This window comes from Mandrillus leucophaeus, unplaced genomic scaffold, assembly GCF_000951045.1.
Source record: "Mandrillus leucophaeus isolate KB7577 unplaced genomic scaffold, Mleu.le_1.0 Scaffold61, whole genome shotgun sequence".
NCBI classification, from domain to species: Eukaryota; Metazoa; Chordata; class Mammalia; order Primates; family Cercopithecidae; genus Mandrillus; species Mandrillus leucophaeus.
Window position 1 is genome coordinate 2,357,250 of NW_012106586.1, and position 22,777 is coordinate 2,380,026.

Sequence of the window (22,777 nt, forward strand, 5' to 3'; positions counted from 1 at the left end):
CCTACTGTGTACAGCTATGGAAATGCTCAAGTATTTGTAAATGGATGGATAATTGGAAGAAAACGAGATCTTTATAGCTGTTCTGACTCCCTCTCCCTTTCCTTTTTTATTAAACATCATTGCAAAAAAGGCAGCATTACCAGTGTCTGCATGGAAGCACTTTCCTTTTGTTCTTGTCAAGGAAAATAATTTGGGCTTCTGCATCTTAAACTTCATGGCTTAGTTATATAATAATTTTTTTTTCTTCAAATATTTAAGCACCTTTTTCACCATGTGTGTTTTGTTTCTTTTCTTTCATGCCTCTTTGTCCTTGTCCCTGGCTTTCTAGGTGGCAGTGGGAGACATTGTGAAGGTCGTCAATGGGCAGTATCTTCCAGCAGATGTGGTCCTGCTGTCCTCCAGGTTAGCTGTGCTAGCGGGCACCTTTTTTTTTTTTTTGCAATAAATGTTAAGAACCATAAAATATTAAGCAGTGACTGGAGCAATCTGGAGCTACCTGTTTCCTTCTACCATCCTCTCTCTGTCCCATTCTTCCATTTCTTGTCATTTGCCTTCTCCTGCCATGACCCTTGGTTTCTTTCTCCCATTCATTCCTTTGTGCTTTTTCTGAACTCTTTTGTGTGTATTGTCTCCACTTAGTCTCCTGGCTACTTGGTGGGTATTTCTTATTTATAGGGATACTGAGTCTAGAGCAGTGGAGGGGTCTCAGGTTGCAGCATATCCGAGATTTCAGAATCTGTTTCCTGATGGGCCCTGCCAGCAGTCTCTCCTGCGGAACCCAGTGCTGCACTTTAATAGCTGTTCAAGAACCACGGGTGCTTTCTCAGTGTAATCGTGACCAGCAGATGGTGTTTGCTCTTCATCCGTCCATGTTTTGCCCCTTTTCTGTCCTAGTATCATTTTCACTTTCTCTAGGTAGTTTTATTCTAGGAAGGAATCATCACTCAGTGCAATTCTTGACTTTTTTTGGGCTTGATGCGTGAAAGTTTATAGCCAGGAAAGAAAGCCAAAATTAGGACGAGAATTGACATCTATTCTTGAATTCAAGATTAAATTGTGTGACGTTAGGACTATAACTTCCTATATTTATACACTGTTGGGAATCATAGATACGCAGGCCGTTTGCATTTTCTTTGATTGCAGATGGCATTTGTTGTATTGAAGTTAATCACTCATTGGATTTTAAGCCTAAGCATTAATTTTCTGCTTGAGATAATAGATTTAAAAATAGGACCCCAGGCCTGTGGAGGGGGAAAAAGAACCAGTAACACAGGGCAGGATTTGTATTTGTCCGTATTCATTGACAACAAAGAATCTCTTAGAAATATTAAAATATTCATCACTTGATAGTTCGGACTTTAAGTCTTGGCTGTGACCCTAGAAAATTTTGTGTGTGTGTGTGTGTGTGTGTGTGTGTGTGTGTTTTGTTTTGGAGACAAGGTCTTACTCCATCACCCAGGCTGAAGTGCAGTGGCTCAATCATAACTCACTATAAGTTCAAACTCCTGGGCTCAAGGAATCCTCCCATCTCAGCTTCCTGAGTAGCTGGGACTACAGGTGCATGCCACCACACCTGGCTAATTTAAAAAATTTTTTTGTAGATGTTGACCAAGCTGATTCTGGAACTCCTGGCCTCAAGCCATCCTCCCGCCTTGGCCTCTCAAAGTGCTGGGATTACAAGCGTGAGCCACAGTGCCCAGCTAGTTTTTCTTTTTTTTTTTTAACTTGGTCTTAATACGGGATTGCTTGAGCTGACATCATGTTTCCAGCATGCTCACTATTAGTGTCTGAGTGTGTGCTGTGTGTGTGCCGAACAGCCTGTTGAGGAGGTTGTCCCACTTAATCTTCCCAATAACCCTGGATAGACTTCCTTTGTACATGACAAGATTGAGATACAGAGAGACTAAACAATTTGCTGAGGCCTTAGAGCCCATAAAGGTAGTGCTAGGGGATTTTACTTTAACTAGGGTTTTTTTTTTTTTTTTTTTTTTTTTTAGTTTTTGAGGCAGGGGGTGGTTAATCACTATGTCAATGTAGCTAAACTCAAAGATTAGAAATAGAAGTGTAATATCTGTTATGCTTATTTTTATTCTTTGAGTTTTCTGTCTTTAATGCTAGGTGTTTTGATTAAAAAGTTGGCCTTAAGATTGTAAAAATGGCATAGAAGCAAAGCCTTGCCAAGCCTATGCCTTGATCCTTCAACTCCCCTGGCTGTTGTTTTCTTCAAAAAATGTGTGTTTCTACTGGCCGTGCCTTGGGCAGCCTTTTCGGTCAGGCCCAGCCCCAGACTTGAAGGATTGCCTGAACCCAGTGGTTGGGTCTGAGTGGGGACATCACGTGTTTTCCCTTCTCTTTCATCTTCAGTTCTTTCCTGTCTTGAGGCTCAGCAGTCACTATGTGGGGCTCACAAGGGGAGATCATCTGGGCAAATGACTCTGTACTCGTGCTGAGTCCCAAAGACGAATGTGTGTTTCCTTTTTCATCCATTACTCCTACTATAGTGGTTATTTATAACAATTTATTTTGAAGGGCCAATCAGCAGACATAGATTCCATAATGGAGATTTTCTAAGCTGTGAATCTGTGGAAAGGACCTTATGAAACTTGGCTCTTTTTTTCTCTCTCCTTAGTGAACCTCAGGCAATGTGTTATGTTGAAACAGCTAATCTGGATGGGGAGACGAACCTTAAAATACGTCAGGTAAAGTCACCTCTGATGACTTGTGTTGTTATGGTAGACACAACTGCAAATGTGGTCCCCACACATGTTTTTCTAGAGAAATAAAATGTTCAGCCACTAAGGGTTATGCCTTAGCCTTAATGGAATCTATGGGAAGAATATGCCATTTATGATGAGAGAGAATATGTAGAGAGCTGGAAAAAGCAGGCTGCATCAAACTGTAGGTCACGAAGGGTGTCAGGCCTTCATGTAGCGTCTTATTGAGCTCTCTGCCTGTGATGCTGGAGAGAGGGGACATCTCAGCGAAGCTGAGTGGCTGGGAAGGGCACAGCTTAGTGGACAAATGGAGCAGAAAAGCTCCACGTACCCCAGTTTACATCATTGTTTAATAAAGATTCTAATCCTAGAGGGTGATATAATTAGATACAAAACTTCCGTGCCTTAAAGAAAACTATTCTTACCGTATATTTTAATTCTAGAATTCCAAATAGTCTTTTTCTGGTTCTTTTTTTTGTTTTGAGATGGAGCCTCGTTCTGTTACCCAGGCTGGAGTGCAGTGATGCGACCTTGGCTCACTACAGCCTCTGCTCCCCGGGTTCAAGTGATTCTCCCACCTCAGCCTCCTGAGTAGTTGGGACTACAGATTCATGCTACTACACCTGGCTTAATTTTTATATATTTTTTAGTAGAGACGGAGTTTCACCATGTTGGCCAGGCTGGTCTCAAACTCCTGAACTCAAGCGATCCACCTGCTTTGGCTTCCCAAAGTGCTGGGATTACGGGCGTGAGCCACTGCACCCGGCCAAGAATGAAGAATGGTCTTTAACATAAGAAAATTTTAAGCATTTTGACACTTAAAAAATGTTTGCTGCTTAAAGTTGAATTCAGCAATTCTGTCCATGTATCTTTCTTTTCTACTTAGATATTTGCTTTAGACTTTTTTTTTTTTCCATTTAAAGAAGAGTTACAGCCTGGGCAACATAGCAAGGCCCTCTCTCTACAAAAAACTTTAAAAATAGCTGGGCATGATGGCACGTACCTGTAGTCCCAGCTACTTAGGAGGCTGAGGTGGGAGGATCGCTTGAGCCCAGGATTTTGAGGCTGTATTGAACAATGATCGCATCACTGCACTCCAGCCTGGGGGACAGAGTGAGACCCTGTCTCTTAAAGAAAAAGAGAAGAGTGCTAGATAGTGTAAACTATTGAAGGGCTACTCTGTTCTATCTTTATGACCAGTGTTAGCATACAGTTAGTAGATTATGCTTGCTGTGAGGTGCTGGGGTATGTTAATTCTTACTTGTGCACGGATGTCTCCAGCATAGTGGTAGAATCTTAACTTTCAGCTTCATGACATTCTTTTGCCACTTTTGCATTAGATCACTGTGGCAAAAGCTACTGGAAAAGTCTGCCTTGAGGGGCTGTCAGTTTGACTTGTTAGCCCCCCAAATTATTGCACTGGAGATGCCTTATTTTTCCTTTTGATTAACCATAGGGATGCTGAATGGTGTCCCTAAGCACAGAAGATTGTGTTTGACTTCCTCCTTTGGTTTAATCTTTTAGGGTTTGAGTCACACTGCTGACATGCAAACACGTGAAGTTCTGATGAAGTTATCTGGAACTATAGAGTGTGAAGGGCCCAATCGCCACCTCTATGACTTCACTGGAAACTTGAACTTAGATGGGAAAAGGTATTACGTGTCTTTTCTTCATTGTCTTTTAAACTATGTGACTAAGAATTACTGGAGCTTTGGAAAATGTGTTTGTTTCCTAGTTTTGTAATATTTTAAGACAGTGAGATTTCATACCCTTTCCATTAATTTGAAGGCTTCCTTAAATTTAAGAAAAAAACCCTGAGCCCAAGGGCCTCGGATGAGGCTCAAAGCATGTGGCATATTCTTTCTGTGCCTGTTCTCTACCAGGCAGGAGAAATGGTTTTAGCTGCATAAAATTGTCCAGAAAAGCAGAGGAGAGTTATCTGAGGTGTATACAAGCTAATACACTTGTTACAGAAATGTGTGTGTGTGTGTGTATGTGTGTGTGTGTGTGTGTGTTTGCTAACCTTCTTCTAAGGAGCGTTTGTTTGTTTTTAGAAAGTTGATTATTCTTCCTTTAGAATATTCAGTGCCCTCCTGTCTATATTCTGTTATCTTTGTCCTTCTGGCATTTGTTATGTTGTTCTGGAGTTGTCTTTTGTTCTGATGTTGGGGAGCAGTTTCTACCTTCTGGCCGTCTTTTGTCTTGTGCCTCTGGCCAATGCACCCCCGCTAACCCTGTAACCCAGCCTCTTGGAGTGTCCTTTATATTTTGACGACCCAAGGCTTGGAAGGACCTGATCATGGGAATCAACCCAAATGATTATAAATATGACAGCTAAGTGTGGCTGCTTCTTGGTTTCGTGTAGCATACAGAGCTATTCTACGGGTTCCCCATTTTGAATTTCTCAGTTATCACTCAGGTCTTTATTTACTCATTAAGTCATCCTTTAAAACATTGATATGATAGGTTGCTGCTTTTTAAGATTTTACTCCCTTCTAATAGTCTGTAAAATACACTAGATTTATTTTACAAATAACAACAATAATCATACTTCCAATAAGAATACTTACTACAAATGAGTCAGCTTCAGTTGTTATTTTAGCAACTTCCTTTCTGGGTGTTGAGTTTCATAACAGGATCATGAGAGACATAATTCCCTGTAATGTTTTATAGAAAAAACATTTTTGTTCCTGTAGTGATGAATGTAAAATAAAACTTTCTATGGGTCCTTTTGGGGTAGATTAAGCCAGTGATAACCTTTGTTGCCTGTGTTTCTCAGTGAAGTAGTTCAAATTGGAGCAAAGGGAACATTTGATTTATTGTGGGTTCATGTTTAAGGGAAAAACTCATGCTCATTTTCCAGACTATCATTAAATATCATTTTTTTTTTTTTTTTAAATTTTTTAGCCTTGTTGCCCTGGGGCCTGACCAGATCTTATTAAGAGGTACGCAGCTTAGAAATACTCAGTGGGTCTTTGGCATAGTTGTTTATACTGGACACGACACCAAACTCATGCAGGTAAAACAGTTCTCTGCTGATTTCAGTCTTTTTTTTCTTTCTTTCTGCTTTTATTGACTAGAAGGTGGAAAATGCAGATGTTGCATTTAGGAAGTTCGAGTTTGTCTATGAACCTAAATTTGGAAAGGAACTGCTTTTATTTTATTTAGTTCCTTACGTAGCTTCTTCTAGATTTCTGTTCTCTTATCTGATATTTGTTACCTTATGCCTGAAATTCAAATGGTCTTTGTTTTCTGGATTAGGGGAACAATCAATTCTAACTTATTTTATCTTCTGGACTTAAGTGGGGATTAGTTCTAACTTTTAAATTTCTCTTTCTAATTCTCTTCTTTATCCCATTAATTAGGATTTTATAGCAAATTGTCTAATTTAACTGAAGTTTAGATACTTTAAAATCAGTTATTTTTGAACTGTTTATTTTTCATATACCCAAGAAAAAAATGAAGTTAAAATGATTTTGCTCTTTTTCCCTGTTAATGTTTTTTAAAAAATTGTTTGTGAATTTATAGGTCACGTTAATATTATGACGTATTTTGCCAGACAGCTTTTGAAATTCTACATAAATCAGTGTCCCTATATGTCGTTTCTTACATTTCTTTGGTATCACTTGGCATCTTATTTTTGCTAATGGTGGCTATTAATGAGAATTGGCTTTTCAGCTTGTCTGTTCTTTTGTATAACTTCTACAATACACATTTGGCTATATTTCTTGATTTAAAAATATTTGGTGACCACATACCAAGTCCAATGCTAGACCATACAGGTGCTTACCCTCGGGGAGCCAGTCAGGCTAAGGAGTAATATAGAATGACAAAGTAGAGAGAGAAATACTGGAATGTGTGTCATTACTAAGGGCTGTCAGTATGTATAGGAGGTCATTCAACCTAGGTTGGAAGCCAGTTGACTGCATGCTAAGAATAATTCCCCTGGCAGAAGCACATTTTAGATATGGAGCTAGGGAAGGGAGACTGTTGTGTTGATCTCCTCTTTGAGGTCAAATGATAATCGGATGAAAGAGGTAAGTATTAGAGGAGATGAAGCGGTAGACCCTGGTAGCCACCCCAGCTAGTAAACACATTGAAGACAGGGAGGAGAGATGGGATTAGAAGGGTTGAGAGACTCCCTGAAGTTGAAGAGGGTTGTTGGAGTTGCCGAGTGACAGGCTGATCAGTGGGTAGAATCTTGCCTTTGTATTTCGGGGGTAGAGAGTTTCTAGCATGGGAGACCTGGGAGTGACCCGTGGGAGTAGGAAGTCAAAGGCAGAGCTGTTGAAGGCCATTCGATGTTGACAAGTAAGGATCTGAGAGACTAAGGCATTTGATGGGTCAGCGCTGTGAGTTTGAAGATGGGATAATGGTGAGGCTGGGCCAGAGAGGAATGCCATGAGCCAGTTGTCAAGACTTCAGTGAGTGATGGGGAGCAACTGACAGGTCGGTAGTGTAGCCAAATGGCGTGAATTTTATGAGTGAGTTTTTTTTTTTTTTTTAAACATGGCATCCAAGGAATAAAGGTCCAGAAGTATTACCAGGTCTTGAATATACATCCGGGAATGCTACCCTCAGAGGCCAAAGGATGCAGATGTCTACTGGTGCACCCTCTGCTTGGGGGTGCTCAAAGGAGGCGTGTCCTTGACTGTGTGAGGCAAGGAGGAGATCGCTCTTGAGGGAGTGGGAGTGCAGGGGGAAGTTCAGGAGCTGGAAGGCTAGGGCCCAGGCGCAATGGCCTGTTGCAGAGCTTGTGTGTTGAAGCAAGGCGGGAGGGCTCCACGGCAGCTAGGAAAATGAAGAGTTGGTGAATGCTGAGAGGCAGCTCTTGGGTGGATCAGGATTATTTAGTGTATCTCAGGTGTGCTTGATCCATCCGCCCTCCTAGGTCCGTATCCATTCACAAGGGCTGACTGGAATGCTCTAAGTTTATTTTTTCTGAGCGGCCTGCATATGGAGAATTTATCTTGATGAATAGTTTAGTGCTCTAGCCATGCAGGAACTCAGGAGGCTGAGATGGGTGGATCACTTGGGACCAGGAGTTTGAGACCAGCCTGGGCGACATAGTGAGACCCCATTTCAAAAAAAATAAAAAGAGTTTAGTACCCTGCCACCTAGAAAGTATCCTTTAACTCCCATAGTGCAGTGTCAGTAACCCTTGCTGAACACTTTGGGAGCTCTGCTAACCACAAATCACTACTTCTGGCTTTTTGTTTGTTTGTTTTTTGAGACAGGGTCTGGTTTTGTTGTCCAGGCTGGCGTGTGGTGGCGCGATCTTGGCTCACTGCAACCTCAGCCTCCTAGGCTCAAGCCGTCCTCCCACCTCAGCCTCCTGAGTAGCTGGGACTATAGGCACATGCCACTAGGCCCGGCTAATTTTTTTATTTTTGTGGAGACGGGGTTTCACCATGTTGCCCAGGATGGTCTTAAACTTCTGAACTCAAGCGATCCACCCACCTTGGCTTCCCAAAGTGTTGAGATTACAGGCATGAGCCACAGTTCCCAGCCTACTTCTGTTTTTTGTGATGAAGTGGCCGAGAGGTCGTGGGTAGCTAGCTCACATATGGTCAAGGCCCCAATACTAGTTTTAAGATTGTGCATATTATAAATTTAAGCACTTTCCAACATTTCTTATACACTGGGTGTTTTTTTTTTCTTTTCTTTTTTTCTTTTTTTTTTTTTGCAGGTTGTAATATTGTTTTTCTAGAGCATACATTGGTAATACAATGTATTACCAACTTTCTGGAGTTTTTGGTCTGGAAAAACAATACTACATGAGTTAAACGATCCTTTAACACGCTCCAGTCTTCTCTTCAGTGAGTAAGGCATGCACTGAGTTTGCATTCGGTGAGAGTGAGGGGCACTTTTCCTTGCCCCTAGGGGTGAGAAACCTCTTTGCAAGGCTTCTTGCTTGTTGACTGCTCCTGTGTAGAATGATGGAAAACCCCAGAAACATCTGTGCTAGACCCGCTGTGCCTTTAGGGCTGAAACAACAGGTAAAAATAATGAGCTTTCAAAAGGAATATAATGTAACACACATAGCTGGAAGCCATCCTGTTTGTGAAATAACACTGTTTGTCTGTACTTGTGCTACTTGACCACAGAGAGGAAACTCAGTTGCCTTCGGGTTCTTCTACCGTTTTTTTTTTTTTTTAAAGTCTCTCACCTCAATGCCTTTTTTCCTTCAAGGTTCCTTCAGTTCATGTTTAGTTTACTTACCTGTAGAAATGTTTATGTCTATTATTTCTGTTGGTTGATTCAATGGGAAAAAGAGAGATTATCACACTAATTACAGCAAACATAATTACAACAAATCATGCACTATTCTGAGAGATGCACATATATCAACTCATTTATTCCTCACAATGGCTAGGTGGTATTGTGCTCATTTTACAGATGAGGAGGCTTGTGGCATAGAGTAACCCAAGCTCACAAAACTAGTAGGATTCAAAAGACAGGCCGTCTGGCCGGGTGCAGTGGCTCACACCTGTAATTCCAGCACTTTGGGAGGCCGAGGCGGGTGGATCACTTGAGGTCAGGAGTTCGAGACCAGCCTGGCCAACGTGGTGAAACCCTATCTCTACTAAAAATACAAAAATTAGCTGGGCATGATGGTGCACACCTGTAATCCCAGCTACTCAGGAGGCTGAGGCAGGAGAATTGCCTGAACCCAGGAGGCAGAGGTTGCAGTGAGCCAAGATTGTGCTGCTGCCCTCCAGCCTAGGCGACAGAGCCAGACTCCATCTAAAAAAAAAAATAAATAAATAAACAAATAAAAGAAACAAAACCCGAACAGTCAAACTCCAGAGTCAGTGTAACCCAGGCGTCCCCAGGCCCCAAGCCACGGACTGGTACCAGTCTGTGGCCTGTGAAGAACCAGGCCCCACAGTAGGAGGAGAGTGGCAAGCAAGCTAGTGAAGCTTCATCTGTATTTACAGCAGCTCCCCATCCCTCACATTACTGCCTGAGCTCCGCCTCCTGTCAATCAGCGGTGGCATTAGATTCTCTTAGGAGCGTGAACTCTGTTGCGAACTGCGTATACAAGGGATCTAGGTTTCTCATTCCTTATGAGAATCTAATGCCCAGTGATCTGTCACTGTCTCCCATCACCCACAGATGGGACTGTAGTTGCAGGAAAACAAGCTCAGGGCTCCCACTGATTCTGCGTTATGGTGAGCTGTATAATTATTTCATTACACACTACAATGTAAGAGTAATAGAATTAAAGTGCACAATAAATGTGATGCACTCGAATCACCCCAAAACCATCTCCACCCAAGTCTGTGGAAAAATTGTCTTTCATGAAACCAGTACCTGACGCCAAAAAGGTTGGGGACGGCTTTTCTAACTAGAATTCAATTGCCTGTTTCCTCAGGAGGGAATAAAATATCTAAGATACAGGTCTGATTTTAGCTTTTTCAAAATCTGACATTTTGACCTGTTTCTATTTATAATTCCATTACACTGAACTAGCAAGGTTCTTTAAGAATTTTATGGAAGAACTTATATTGCCTGTGGGAATTTAACCTAAAATTCCCTACGCTAAAAGCTCATCATTGGGCCAGGTGTGGTGGCTCACACCTGTAATCCTAGCACATTGGGAGGCTGAGGTGGGCAGACTGCCTGTCCTCAGGAGTTCAAGACCACCGTGGGCAACATGGTGAGACCCCTGTCTCTACTAAAAATACAAAAAATTAGCTGGGTGTGGTGGTGTGCACCTGTGGTTCCAGCTACTATGGAGGCTGAGGCACAAGAATAGCTTGAACCTGGGAGGTGGAGATTGCAGTGAGCCAAGATCGTGCCACTGTACTCCATCCAGGTGACTGAATGAGACTCTGTCTCCAACAAACAAACAAACAAACAAAAAACAAAAAAACCCTCATCATTGATCATTGCAAGTAAAAATGTTCAGGGGATGGGAGTCAGTAGGCTGAGGTTGACTTTCCACAAAGTGTACATGTTGAAGCTTGACGATCTGGGATTGTTCCTCTTCTGTTAGATGAAAGATAAAGTTCTCTAATCCTCCTAATTGGCCAGAATTCAGCCACTGAAAAAGATCAGAAGTCAATAACAAATGCAGTATAGAAATGAGGTTTATGGTAATTTTTTCCTGCCTGCACATTTAGTGAATATTTATTAAGAATGATGAGATCATGCTTCGTTTTTAAGAGTTAGGATGACCAGTCCTGGACCTGGCCTGCCAGCCCTTACCATGAGGCCAGACCTGGATGTGTCGTCTCAGTTGACCTTGATGTAGTATTTGATTGATGATAAGTTGGCTTTTACTAATGGATTTCCATTTAGACTCCTGAGGAATTTTTTTTTAAAGTCCGTAAAGGATGAATAATTTAGAGAGATAAAGTAAAAGGGAAAAAAGTAGAAATAAAGGAAAAAGCTGCTGTGTTGTTTAGATATTTAAAGGACTTAGCTTTTCAGAATCACCAGTACAATCTCCCAACTCCTCTACCCCCAAAGAAAACTATGGGGAAATAGTATTTTTGGTTTGCCAATAGAATGCAAATAACAATTTCAGTGATGTGGTATACATTTTTCTTGGAGCTTAGGAGTGAATTGCCTCATGTTTTCATCTCAGTTTTATTTTCACATTGTGACTTTATTTGTGTTCTTATCTTTGGAGACATTGTCATCCTAGCTCTTTTAATGATCCGATCAATGGAGACTAGTAAAGAAGAATGCTGACTTCAGTTTGGCACAAGGTACCATTTTTATGGTTAGTGCCTTACAAACTTTCAGATTATCCAAACGTGGCAAATCAGTGTTGTCTCCTAAAAGCCCGGGCCTGGCTGGGTGCAGTGGCTCCCGCCTGTGATCCCAGCACTTTGAGAGGCCGAGGCAGGAGGATCATGAGGTCAGGAGATCAAGACCATCCTGGCTAACATGGTGAAACCCTATCTCTACTAAAAATACAAAAAATTAGTCAGGCATGGTGGCACACGCCTGTAATCCCAGCTACTTGGGAGGCTGAGACAGAAAAATCACTTGAACCAAGGAGGCAGAGGTTGCAGTGAGCCCATATCGCCCACTGCACTCCAGCTTGGGCGACAGGGCAAGACTCCGTCTCAAAAAAAAAAAAAAAAAAAAAGACCGGGCCCATGATTCATGGAAGGAGACCTGCAGGCTCATGCTGTGAGCCTCTCCCTGTCCAATTCCTGGCTTTTAATTTAAGTCAGGAATTATTTCACCTCCAGGAATGGATTATAAATAATTCCCCTGTGGCTTTCCTCTCTTCAGTGTCTCCTTCCCCAACCTGCTGTATTACTGTACTGGTTTCCTCTGGCTGCTGTGACAGATTTCCATAGTTTTAGTGACTTAAAAAAACATGAGTTGTTATGCTGCAGTTCTATAGGTCAGAAGTCTGCTATGAGCAGTAGACTCCCTACGCTAAAACTCGAGATGTTGGCTGCTCTTTCCTGCAGGCCTCAGAGGGGAATCTCTCTGATCATTTCTCTGTCGCCACCTCTCCCTCTGAGCACAACTGGGAAAGGTTCTCCCTTTTGATGACCCTTGTGGTTAGATCGGATCCACTTGGGTAATTCAGGATAATCTCTCCCTGTCTCACAGTTGTTAATTTAATTTAATCCCATCCGCAAAGTCCCTTTTGCTGTATAAAATAGCATACTCAGGCCAGGCATGGTGGCTCACGCCTGTAATCCCAGCACTTTGGGAGGCCGAGGCAAGTGGATCACCTGAGGTCAGGAGTTTGAGACCAGCCTGGCCAACATGGTGAAACCCTATCTCTACTAAAAATACAAAAAATTAGCCGGGCGTGATAGTGGGCGCCTATAATCCCAGCTACTTGGGAGGTGAGGCACGAGAATCACTTGAACCCGGGAGGTGGAGGTTGCAGTGAGCTGAGATCACACCACTGGACTCCAGCCTGGGCAACTGAGTGAGACTCCATCTCAAAAAATAAAATAATATAACATACTCGCAGTGCCCCACAAGTAGGATGTGGGCATCACTGGCGGGGGAGGGGTCATTTGTTTGACCACCACAAGTACCTTCAGATATTTTTTAATAAAATGACTTCAGGTGCATAACTGTCTTCCTCAAACAGTTCTACTGACTCTCCCATGGCTGAGAGGAGGATCTGGTCCCAAATTTTCCACCTGCACTGGAGTGATTCTTGAATCCAGCTTTAATGAATCTTTCTAAACTCTCCTGCCAACACTGGCCTCGGCTTCAGCTGGGCTGGTTTCCCCGCAGCAGTGAGAAGTGAGAAGGCAGGTGCTAAGCCTGTGATAAGATTGCTGTTCTCCTTCCATTTCTCCTTTGCTGTCTCCATCATTCAGGATGCCGCTCAGCTTTCTCCTGTCCAGCCCCTTGCTGACTCTTCCTGCTGCTCCTGATTCTTGTTCACAGTTCTCCAAGTGAACTTTTTGTCCATCCACTTACTTTGAAACCCATTAATATTCTGTTTTGCATTATTGATATGTATGCGTTTGTGTATGTTTTTTTAATTCCTCAAATTCTGAGCTCCAGGAGGGAAAATATGTGTTTTAGAAATATCTCTGTATATTTATTGTAGAACTGTGCTATTACCGTGAAGGTCTTCTCTAGATTTTTATGGTATGGAATTTCTAAGTTTCTCTTGGATTACCAGTGTTCTGATTTCTTTGAAACTGGACTATATTTAGAACCTGTTGTGTTCTAAGATAAGGAAAGTGACAATTTTAAGCTATGATATAATCATAAGAAGTACAGAATAAATCATGTAACGTTGGAATGTGTTCTTTAAGCTGGTAGAGTATGTCGTCTTTCTTCGTTACTCAAAACTAGCTATTGATCAGGAGCATGGTACACTTTTGAATTGCATTGATTGTTTGGCAAAAAAAATAGTCTTTTACTTGTTGGTTGTTAAATATGGTTGTTTTACCTTCTTTCCCCCAACCCCTTGCCCCAAATCTGTTCTGTGACCCTTACTGATTTTCAACGCTGTTGTGTAGAATTCAACCAAAGCGCCTCTCAAGAGATCAAACGTGGAGAAGGTGACTAACGTACAGATCCTGGTGTTGTTTGGTATCCTGTTGGTCATGGCCTTGGTGAGCTCGGCGGGGGCCCTGTACTGGAACAGGTCTCACGGCGAAAAGAACTGGTACATCAAGAAGATGGGTAAGTGTCGGGGTGGGTTGCGTGCTCCAGTGGAAGAAAACCATTCTTGAGACGTTCTTGCAGGCGTGGTTGATGTGTGGTGTCCCTGCCGTCCTTCTGTTCCCTTCAGTTACTGTACATAATGCCAGCCCTTCAAGGAGAATTGAGATTAGGATCATGTGACGAAGCGAAGATAGGCACATTTGGGAATTGTTTTATACCCAAATGGTTATTTTTAAACTCTGCGTTAAAGTATTTTCTTAGTAGTTGCCCTAGGAATTACAACGTATTTCCTAATTTATCCAAATCTACTTTTGATTAATACTAACTTAATTCTAGTAAAATACAGAAACGTTACTCCAGGTGTACCTCCATTTCCTCTCCTGCTTGGTGCTATCATTGTTATATTCCATTTATCTGTGTCGTCAACTCCAAAATACAGTGTTATAATAATCTATGTCTCTTAAAGAAGCTAAGGGAAAAAAGAAAAAAGCATATTGCTAGGGTTTTTTGTTTGTTCGTTTGTTTTGTTTTGGTTGTTGTTGTTGTTTTGAGACGGAGTCTCGCTCTGTCACCCAGGCCGGAGTGCAGTGGTGTAATCTCGGCTCACTGCAACCTCCACCTCCTAGGTTCAAGCGATTCTCCTGCCTCAGCCTCCTGAGTAGCTGGGACTACAGGCATGTGCCAACATGCCTGGATGATTTTTGTATTTTTAGTAGAGACAGAGTTTCACCATGTTGGCCAGGCTAGTCTCGAACTCCTGACCTCAGGCAATCCACCCGCCTCAGCCTCCCAAAGTGCTGGGATTACAGGGGTGAGCCACCGCACCCGGTCAGGATTGTTTTATATTAACATATTTACTTACCATTTCCAGGTCTCTCTCTTCATTTCTTCCTGTGGATTTGAGTTAACAGCTGGTGCCATTTCTTTGCTTCATGTATCTTCATTCTCTCCTCACTCCTTTGTACTGTCATATATATTACATCTGTATATAAGTTCAACAATGCAATTTTATGATGCTTTTCGCAATTGCTTTTTTAAAATTGAGAATATATAAGTATACTATCTTTTATAAATACTATAGAATTACCATTACTAGTGTCCTTTGTTTATGTGGATTTTAATTATTGTCTGGTATCTCTTTCATCCTGGAGAGCTTCTTTAGTATTTCTTGTATTTGTAATTGTCAGGTAGACATTTGTTTATACCTTAGAGATATTTGTAACTGTTGGAACTTAGAGATCTTATTTAGAAACTCCTTAATTCTACAGGAGAACAGGAGAGCAAAGTAATATGTCAGGAAGAAAAGCAACCAGCAGGAAAAGTGGAAGGCTTGGTAGTGAGTAGGAAGTGAAGGGATTGTGGAAAGGTAACAGCGTATGCCTGCTTCTCCTGTACCTTCCCAGCTCCTTGGCTTTCCGTCACAGCTACCCTCCAGAACTCTAAATCGGAATCATACTACCACCATTTGATGTAATTTCCTGGGAAAAAACCCAATAACTGTGGTTTGGAGCCATTACAAATTCTCAATCTCCCTCCGATCCTAACCTGCTCCTATCTTTATTCTCATTCTAGTTCCCTTCACAGATAGCTTTAATACCAGTTAAACCCTGTTGCAGCGTTTTCCTTAAGCCTCTTGCTAAGTTAAGAAGATCTCACTACTTTACCCTTCAAGCAGAAGATCGTGGCTGTCAAGGAAAGAACCTCCCTTTTGATGCCCCCAGACCTTCTGCCCCTCTCCCGCCCTCATTCTCTGCTCCTCCTGGAGCTGATGCTGCCTCTGCTGTGGACTCCATCCCCTAGGGTCCTGTTCCATCCTTAGGGATCTCGTTCCTTCCAGATATCCCTTCTCTTATCTTTAGTCGGGCTCAAGACTTCTCCTCTTTGTCTGCTTCTCTTGTTCACACTTTTGTCCGTCTTTGCAGCTCTTTGGAGTATCCCCAATATACATGTACCTTAGTGAGACTGTAGGTATTCCTTACAACCATTTCAAAGGCCTGTTTTCTTTTCTACATTCTTTCAAGTTTGCTTCTTTTCTCTGTTCTTCAAAACTTGACACCAGCATTTCTTCTTCCGGATGGCCTTCAGGGACCATGCCTTCCCACTGGAAAGCCCCCTGTGTTGGTTCCCGCCACGCCCTGTGAGCCTCTCTTTAGTAGATGCATCCTGCTGTGCAGTCGCACTGTGGGGCCTCTGTGCCTCCTACGGAAAGCAGCCTTGGAACTCACAGTTCCTGACATACAGGAGGTGCTCAATCACTGTTTGAACATGAATCTCTAAGTAAGCCAATAGACTCTGGTTGTGAACACCTTTCAGATACTCTGGTTTCCTTCCACAGACACCACCTCAGATAATTTTGGGTACAACCTGCTGACATTCATCATTTTATACAACAATCTTATTCCCATCAGTCTGTTGGTGACTCTTGAGGTTGTGAAGTATACTCAAGCCCTTTTCATCAACTGGGTGAGTATGAAAGCAGAGTTGAGTCCCTATTTTCCAATGTTATTTCAGAGCTTTTGGCATTTGATTGAGCGCTCAAAAAAGAAGAACTATGTTCATTTACCATTATTAGGTCCAGGGGCTTAAACTGGCCGTACAGAGAACTGGCCCGGGATCCCAGGTGAGGGTGTTTTTGGGGAGTGGCGAGGGCAGTGGTTCCTATTCGAGGGGTTGTTGTGAGGATTGGTCAGATGATGGGGTGGAATGCTGAGCCGGCGCCTGTCATCTGGCTGCACCTGCAGTTGATGCTTTTAACATCTAGTTAGTGCTAAAGAAAAGGCCTCTTGGGTGTGTTTACTGTAGTGGTCACTCGCATATCAAAATTCATTGTGACAGTCCACTTGGATTTGATTGTAAGGGTGGAGATAAGATTTTTAAAGGACTGCCATGGCCCTTAAGCAATGGACTTCAGCAGCCAGTGTTTGTAGACCAGGCACTTTGATATGCATTTTTATTTGATCTTCACAACAATCCTGTCAACAAGGTCAGAATCGTGAGTTAGTCTAGGTTGTGAAATGATTATCTTGAAACCAAATCTCATATATATTATATAAATATAAATCATATATGTGTGTGTGTGTATATATGTATGTCTATATATATATATTTCTTTTTGAGATGAAGTCTTGCACTGTCGCCCAGGCCGGAGTGAAGTGGTGTGATCCCAGCTCACTGCAACCTCCATCTCTTGAATTCAAGCAATTCTCATGCGTCAGCCTCCCCAAGCAGCTGGGATTACAGGCGTGTGCCACCATGCCTGGCTAATTTTTGTATTTTGAGTAAGGGCAGGGTTTCACCACGTTGGCCAGACTGGTCTCCAACTCCTGACCTCAAGTGGTCTGCCCATCTCGGCCTCCCAAAATGCTGGGATTACAGTCGTGAGCCACCGTGCCCGGTCAATTTTCTGTATATTAATTCTATGCTTCCCCTCAAATCACAGGGCTTCTCTATCCTAGTTGCCACTGCTTTTCACCCCAGAATTTGAAATTAGCATTTCTTTTTTGTTTTTCTTTTTTTTTTTTTTTTGAGACGGAGTCTCACTCTGTCGCCTAGGCTGGAGTGCAGTGGCACTTTCTTGGCTTATTGCAAGCTCTGCCTCCCAGGTTCACGCCATTATCCTGCCTCAGCCTCCCGAGTAGCTGGGACTACAGGCTCCAGCCAGCATGCCTGGCTAATTTTTTTGTGTTTTTTTAGTAGAGACAGGGTTTCACTGTGTTAGCCAGTATGGTCTCGATCTCCTGACCTCGTGATCCGCCCACCTCGGCCTCCCAAAGTGCTGGGATGACAGGCGTGAGCCACTGCCCTTGGCCAAAATTAGCATTTCTATTAAAATAAAAGTGTTTTAAATGACCCGTGCTTAGCTTCTTTTCTGTGTTCATCTGAATGAAGGATTAATGTTATATATTTTCTGAAATTCTGTCTCTTGTTCTCTCTCTCTCAGGACACAGATATGTATTATATAGGAAACGATACTCCTGCCATGGCCAGGACATCAAACCTTAATGAAGAGCTTGGGCAGGTGAAAAAGCCTCTTTGGGAATTTTGGGAATGGTGACATGAGCATGAGGGGACATGAGTGTTAGCAGAAGAACCGTGGAGAGATTTTGCAAACATGCCTCTCCACGAACATGGCTAGAACATCTGAAGAGCTATATAATACTTGTGACTGTGCCATTAGATATAAGCGTTACTCGGTTTTGTCTTGCTTTTTGAGACACAGCCATATCGTATCACCCAGAAGTAACCTGCAAAAAAAAAAAAAGTAATATAAAAAATACAGTGCAACATCATTTGGAACCCTTAAAACAGTATTATCAGGAGCAAATGACAGGGAAAACGATGGCTAAGATACTCAGATATTGAGTAACCCTTCAAAACGTGTTGGGGCCAATTTAAAGGACATGCATTTCTCGCATGTTCTGGATTTTGTCTCTGGAATATTCTAGGGAACAGTATCTTTTGCACCTTTACCCCTGAACTCCTCTTGCCTTTACTAAGTTATGCTTTGCATTATGTCTGTGTCTGACATTGAAATTCTTGTAAGGAATAACCTCTTTTTAAATGTTTTAATTTAATTTAATTTCTTTTTTCAACTTTTATTTTAGATTCAGAGGGTACCTGTGCAGGTTTTTTATGTGGGTGTATTATGTGATGCTGAGGTTTGGAGTATGAATGATACCATCACTCAGATACCTGAGCCTAGCACCCAACAGTTTTTCAACGCTTTTCCCCAAACCCGTCTAGTAGTCCCCAGTGTTTGTTGTTCCCATATTTATGTCCTTGAGTATGCAATGTTTAGCTCCCACTTAGTAAGTGAGAACATGCGGTATTTGGCTTTCTGTTCTTGCATTAATTCACTTAAGATAATGGCCTCCAGCTCCATGCATGTTGCTGCAAAGAACATGATTTCTTTTTTTTTTTTTTTCTGGCTGTGTATTCCATGGTGTATACGTACCACATTTTCTTTATCCAATCCACTGTTGATGGGCATCTAGGTTGAGTCCATGTCTTTGCTGTTGTGAATAGTGCTGTGATAAACATGTGTTTTTTTGGTAGAACAATTTGTTTTCTTTTGGTTATATATCCAGTAACAGGATTACAGGTCAAATGGTAGTTCTGTATTAAGTTCCTTGAGAAATCTGCGCACTGCTTTCTACAGTGACTGAACTAATTTGCACTCCCACCAATAGTGGATAAGTGGCCCCTTTTCCGTACAGCATTGCCAGCGTCTGTTGTTTTTTGACTTTTTAATGATACCCATTCTGACTGGTGTGAGATGGTATCTCATTGCGGTTTTGAATTGCACTTCTCTGATGATTAGTGATGTGGAGCATTTTTTCATATGTTTTTTGGCCACTTGTATGTTTCTTTGGAGAATGTCTGTTCATGTCTTTTGCTCTTTTTTTTAATGGGCTTGTTTGGTTTTTGCTTGTTCAGTTGTTTAAGTTGCTTATAGATTCTGGATGTGAGACCTTTGTCAGATGTATAGTTTGCAAATATTTTCTCCCATTCTGTAGGTTGTCTGTTTACTCTGTTGGTAGTTTCTTTTGTTGTCCAGAAGCTCTTTAGTTTAATTAGGTCCTACTTGTTGATTTTTAAGGACTAACCTCTTTTGAATGCCTTGCCGTTAAAGATTTTGGTTTCATTTCATACACCCTATTGAAACCCACCAGGAACCCTAAGGGGAGGGTGCTATACCTTCATTTTATAGAGAAGGAAAGGAGTAACTTATCAAAGGACACCTGGTTATTCAGCGTCAGACTGGGGACTTCGGGTTGTCTGTAGAGATCTGGCCTTCCCAAGCTTCCCTGCCTGGTGAAGGAACATTACCATGTTCCATCTCCCCTGCTCCTCAGTGTCCCTCTGTGAAAATGCAGGAGACGTGGCTCATCCATCTGAGGGTTAGAAAAACTCCCTATGGAGGTAGGCTTGCTTTCTTCATTTCTCTTTCCTCAAGGATAGAGTGAATTCTGTGGTGGTTTTTGTATATCATTTTTGAGTTTATTGCCAGAAAACTGAGGCTCAAATTTGTAGATTAAAATAGACCTTTGTAGACAAAAAAAGCAGGTGATTGTTTCTTTGATATAGTTTTCCAAACCTACTTAATATTTGCTTTGTCTTTCCTTAAATTGTGTATATTCTATGAGTGCTCTTAAATTCTTAGTATAATAGGATGGATTGTTATTACAGAGAATGTCCTTGGCACAGAGCACAAATCCTGCCATTGCCTTTGGGGCTCTGGTCACATAGAGCTGGGTACAGCACCCAGAGCAGGCCTTGGACCTTGGGCTTTCAATCCTCATTTTTTTTTTTTTCTTATGTTCTCTCATTCTAGAATGGCTTTGTCATTTCCTTTATCTGTTGGTAAAATCCTTCTCCTGTAAGAATCAGTGAGTTCTTGGTGCATATCAGGCTAAATTTGCCTCCTCTTTGAACTCTTCTCCAGTTTTCCGGGCTTGGTTAGTCTGTTTTCTATGTTCCCATAACAGTCTTTCCAAACATAAATACAGTAAAATAAGGGGTGTGAATGATGTAGTGTCCATTTCTCTCTGGAGACTTTGTGAGGGTGTGGGTGTGCCCTAGACAAGGTCTTTGGTTGCCTTCGTTAGTTTAGCACAGTGTACAGTATATAATTGTCTGCAGGTGTCATTGAACTGGACCTGAATAATTCAAGGATTGAAAGTACCCGTGGATGCTTCAGTAATTCATCCTAATTGAGGGTATGGGGAACGTTTGCATGGGGAAGAAGTTTTGAGTTGGTACTTTAAGGACAAGTTAAAATTTAGTAGGCAAAGTGATAGCAAATCTTGATAAGCCCTTATTATAAAATGTTCATTTTTAATTGTTTTTTTTTTTGTTTTTTTTGTTTTTTTTGTTTGAGACAAAGTTTTGCTCTTGTCGCCCAGGCTGGAGTGCAATATTTGTTTATATCATGATCTCAGCTCACTGCAACCTCTGCCTCCCGGGTTCAAGTGATTCTTCTGCCTCAGCCTCCTGAGTGGCCGGAATTGCAGGCACCTGCCACCATGCCCGGCTAATTTTTTTCATATTTTTAGTAGAGATGATGTTTTGCCTTGTTGGCCAGGCTGGTCTCAAACTCCTGACCTCAGGTGATCCACCTGCCTTGGCGTTCCAAAGTGCTGGGATTACAGGTGTGAGCCACTGCACCTGGCCTTTAATTTTTTTATATGATATTTTAATTTTCTTGAGAATGCAGAAAGAATCCCTGCTTACTAAAAGGCAGATTCTACTAAATTTTCCATACCCCTAGACTTACTGCATATAAAAATGTGTTTAAAGTATAAATTACCCCTAGGGTACTAATATTATATTTAGAGGTAGTATTTGACTTCTTTAGGAGCTTGAATACTTGAAGTCCCTCTGATCGTTTTCAAAAAACTTCCCAGTGTATTCGTCTATATTGTATCTTTAAGAAAAATTACTGAGTAAGCAATTCATGTAATGAGTCCCTCTTCTATACAACAGTAAAACGCTGCTTCCCCTAGGCCAGTTCTCTGGGGTCTCTGGAAGGTATCTACCACTCAGCAGGTCCTGACGCCTCTTTGGAAGACTACTGAGAAACCGGAGATTCCTCTGGAGGCAATTCTGTTAATTCCTCTCCCTTGCTAATCCATGACATCATTTCTCAAATGTGACGTGCAGAGTGATAGTGCATATAAAGCAGTAGCACATCATTCAGTCAGAGCTCTTACTGCAGCTCCGTCTGCATATTTCGGTGCACTTTGACTGTATAATTAGTTATGGAAGAAGGTTTGTTAAGTGGTCTAAACATTAAAGTATTAATATATTTTTTGTTATTAATTTGCTTTAAGGAAATCTACCCGTTTCATACAGGTTTTGAAAAATATAGAAGGGAAGACTTCATTTGTTGATCTTTGCATCTCAATACTTCCTGATGTATATTTCTTTTATTCTTTGATTTAGGTGAAATATCTCTTTTCTGACAAGACTGGAACGCTTACGTGCAATATCATGAACTTCAAGAAGTGCAGCATTGCCGGAGTAACCTATGGGTCAGTGTTTATCACGTACTGAAAATTTACTTGTAGTCTTTCAAGAAAGTAGGTTTATTTTTAGCTACTTAGTCGAATATCTTGACTTACTGATGTTTTGAAAGGATAAAGATCCTTTCAAAATTAAAAAAAAAATCGAAATCCTTTACAATAGATTTAGATATGTAGTTACTATGGAATGCGTTTATAGTTGAATGGATCCCAAATTAAACTCAGAACAGTTAAAACATGGTTTATTTCTGACCGGGCGCAGTGGCTCACACCTGTAATCCCAGCACTTTGGGAGGCCGAGGCAGGTGGATTGCCTGAGGTTGGAAGTTTGAGATCAGCCTGGCTAACATGATGAAACCCTGTCTCTACTAAAAATACAATATTAGCTGGGCATTGTTGCATGCATCTGTAATCCCAGCTACTCGAGAGGCTGAGGCAGGAGAACCGCTTGAACTCGGGAGGCAGGGGTTGCAGTGAGCCAGAATTGCACCACTGCACTTCAGCCTGGGTGACAGAGTGAGACTCCATCTCAAAACAAACAAACAACAACAACAACAACAAAAGTGGTTTATTTCTGCAAATATTAACTTGGTAAGAAGTCCCTGAGAATCTGTAAGTTTGTATATCTAATCTAAGAATTATACATTTACTCAGGTTTTGATCAGAATGTCTATCTTTTGATCACAGTTTTGTGACCACTCTGTTTTCCCTTTCTTTGGCAGTCACTTCCCAGAATTGGCAAGAGAGCCGTCCTCAGATGACTTCTGGTAAGTAGATTCTAGCACTTCTTGACACTTTAGTGGAAAAGCCTTTGGAGTAATTTTTATTTATTTATTTACATTTTTAGAGACAGCCTCACTCTATTGCACAGGATGGAGTGCAGTGATACAGTCATAGCTCACTGTAGTCGTGAACTCCTGG

General features: G+C 41.7%; 1 protein-coding gene across 1 annotated transcript in view; it reads left to right on the forward strand.

The window, feature by feature from the left end:
* The window catches only part of ATP8A2 (ATPase, aminophospholipid transporter, class I, type 8A, member 2), a 537,919-nt gene that overhangs the window by 16,586 nt on the left and 498,556 nt on the right, over positions 1–22,777 (forward strand). Inside the window, 9 exon segments of the mRNA XM_011999987.1 lie at positions 329–402; positions 2,630–2,699; positions 4,239–4,366; positions 5,622–5,733; positions 13,685–13,850; positions 16,168–16,295; positions 17,773–17,850; positions 21,777–21,865; positions 22,579–22,623. Of these exon segments, the coding sequence (XP_011855377.1) occupies positions 329–402; positions 2,630–2,699; positions 4,239–4,366; positions 5,622–5,733; positions 13,685–13,850; positions 16,168–16,295; positions 17,773–17,850; positions 21,777–21,865; positions 22,579–22,623 (890 nt within the window).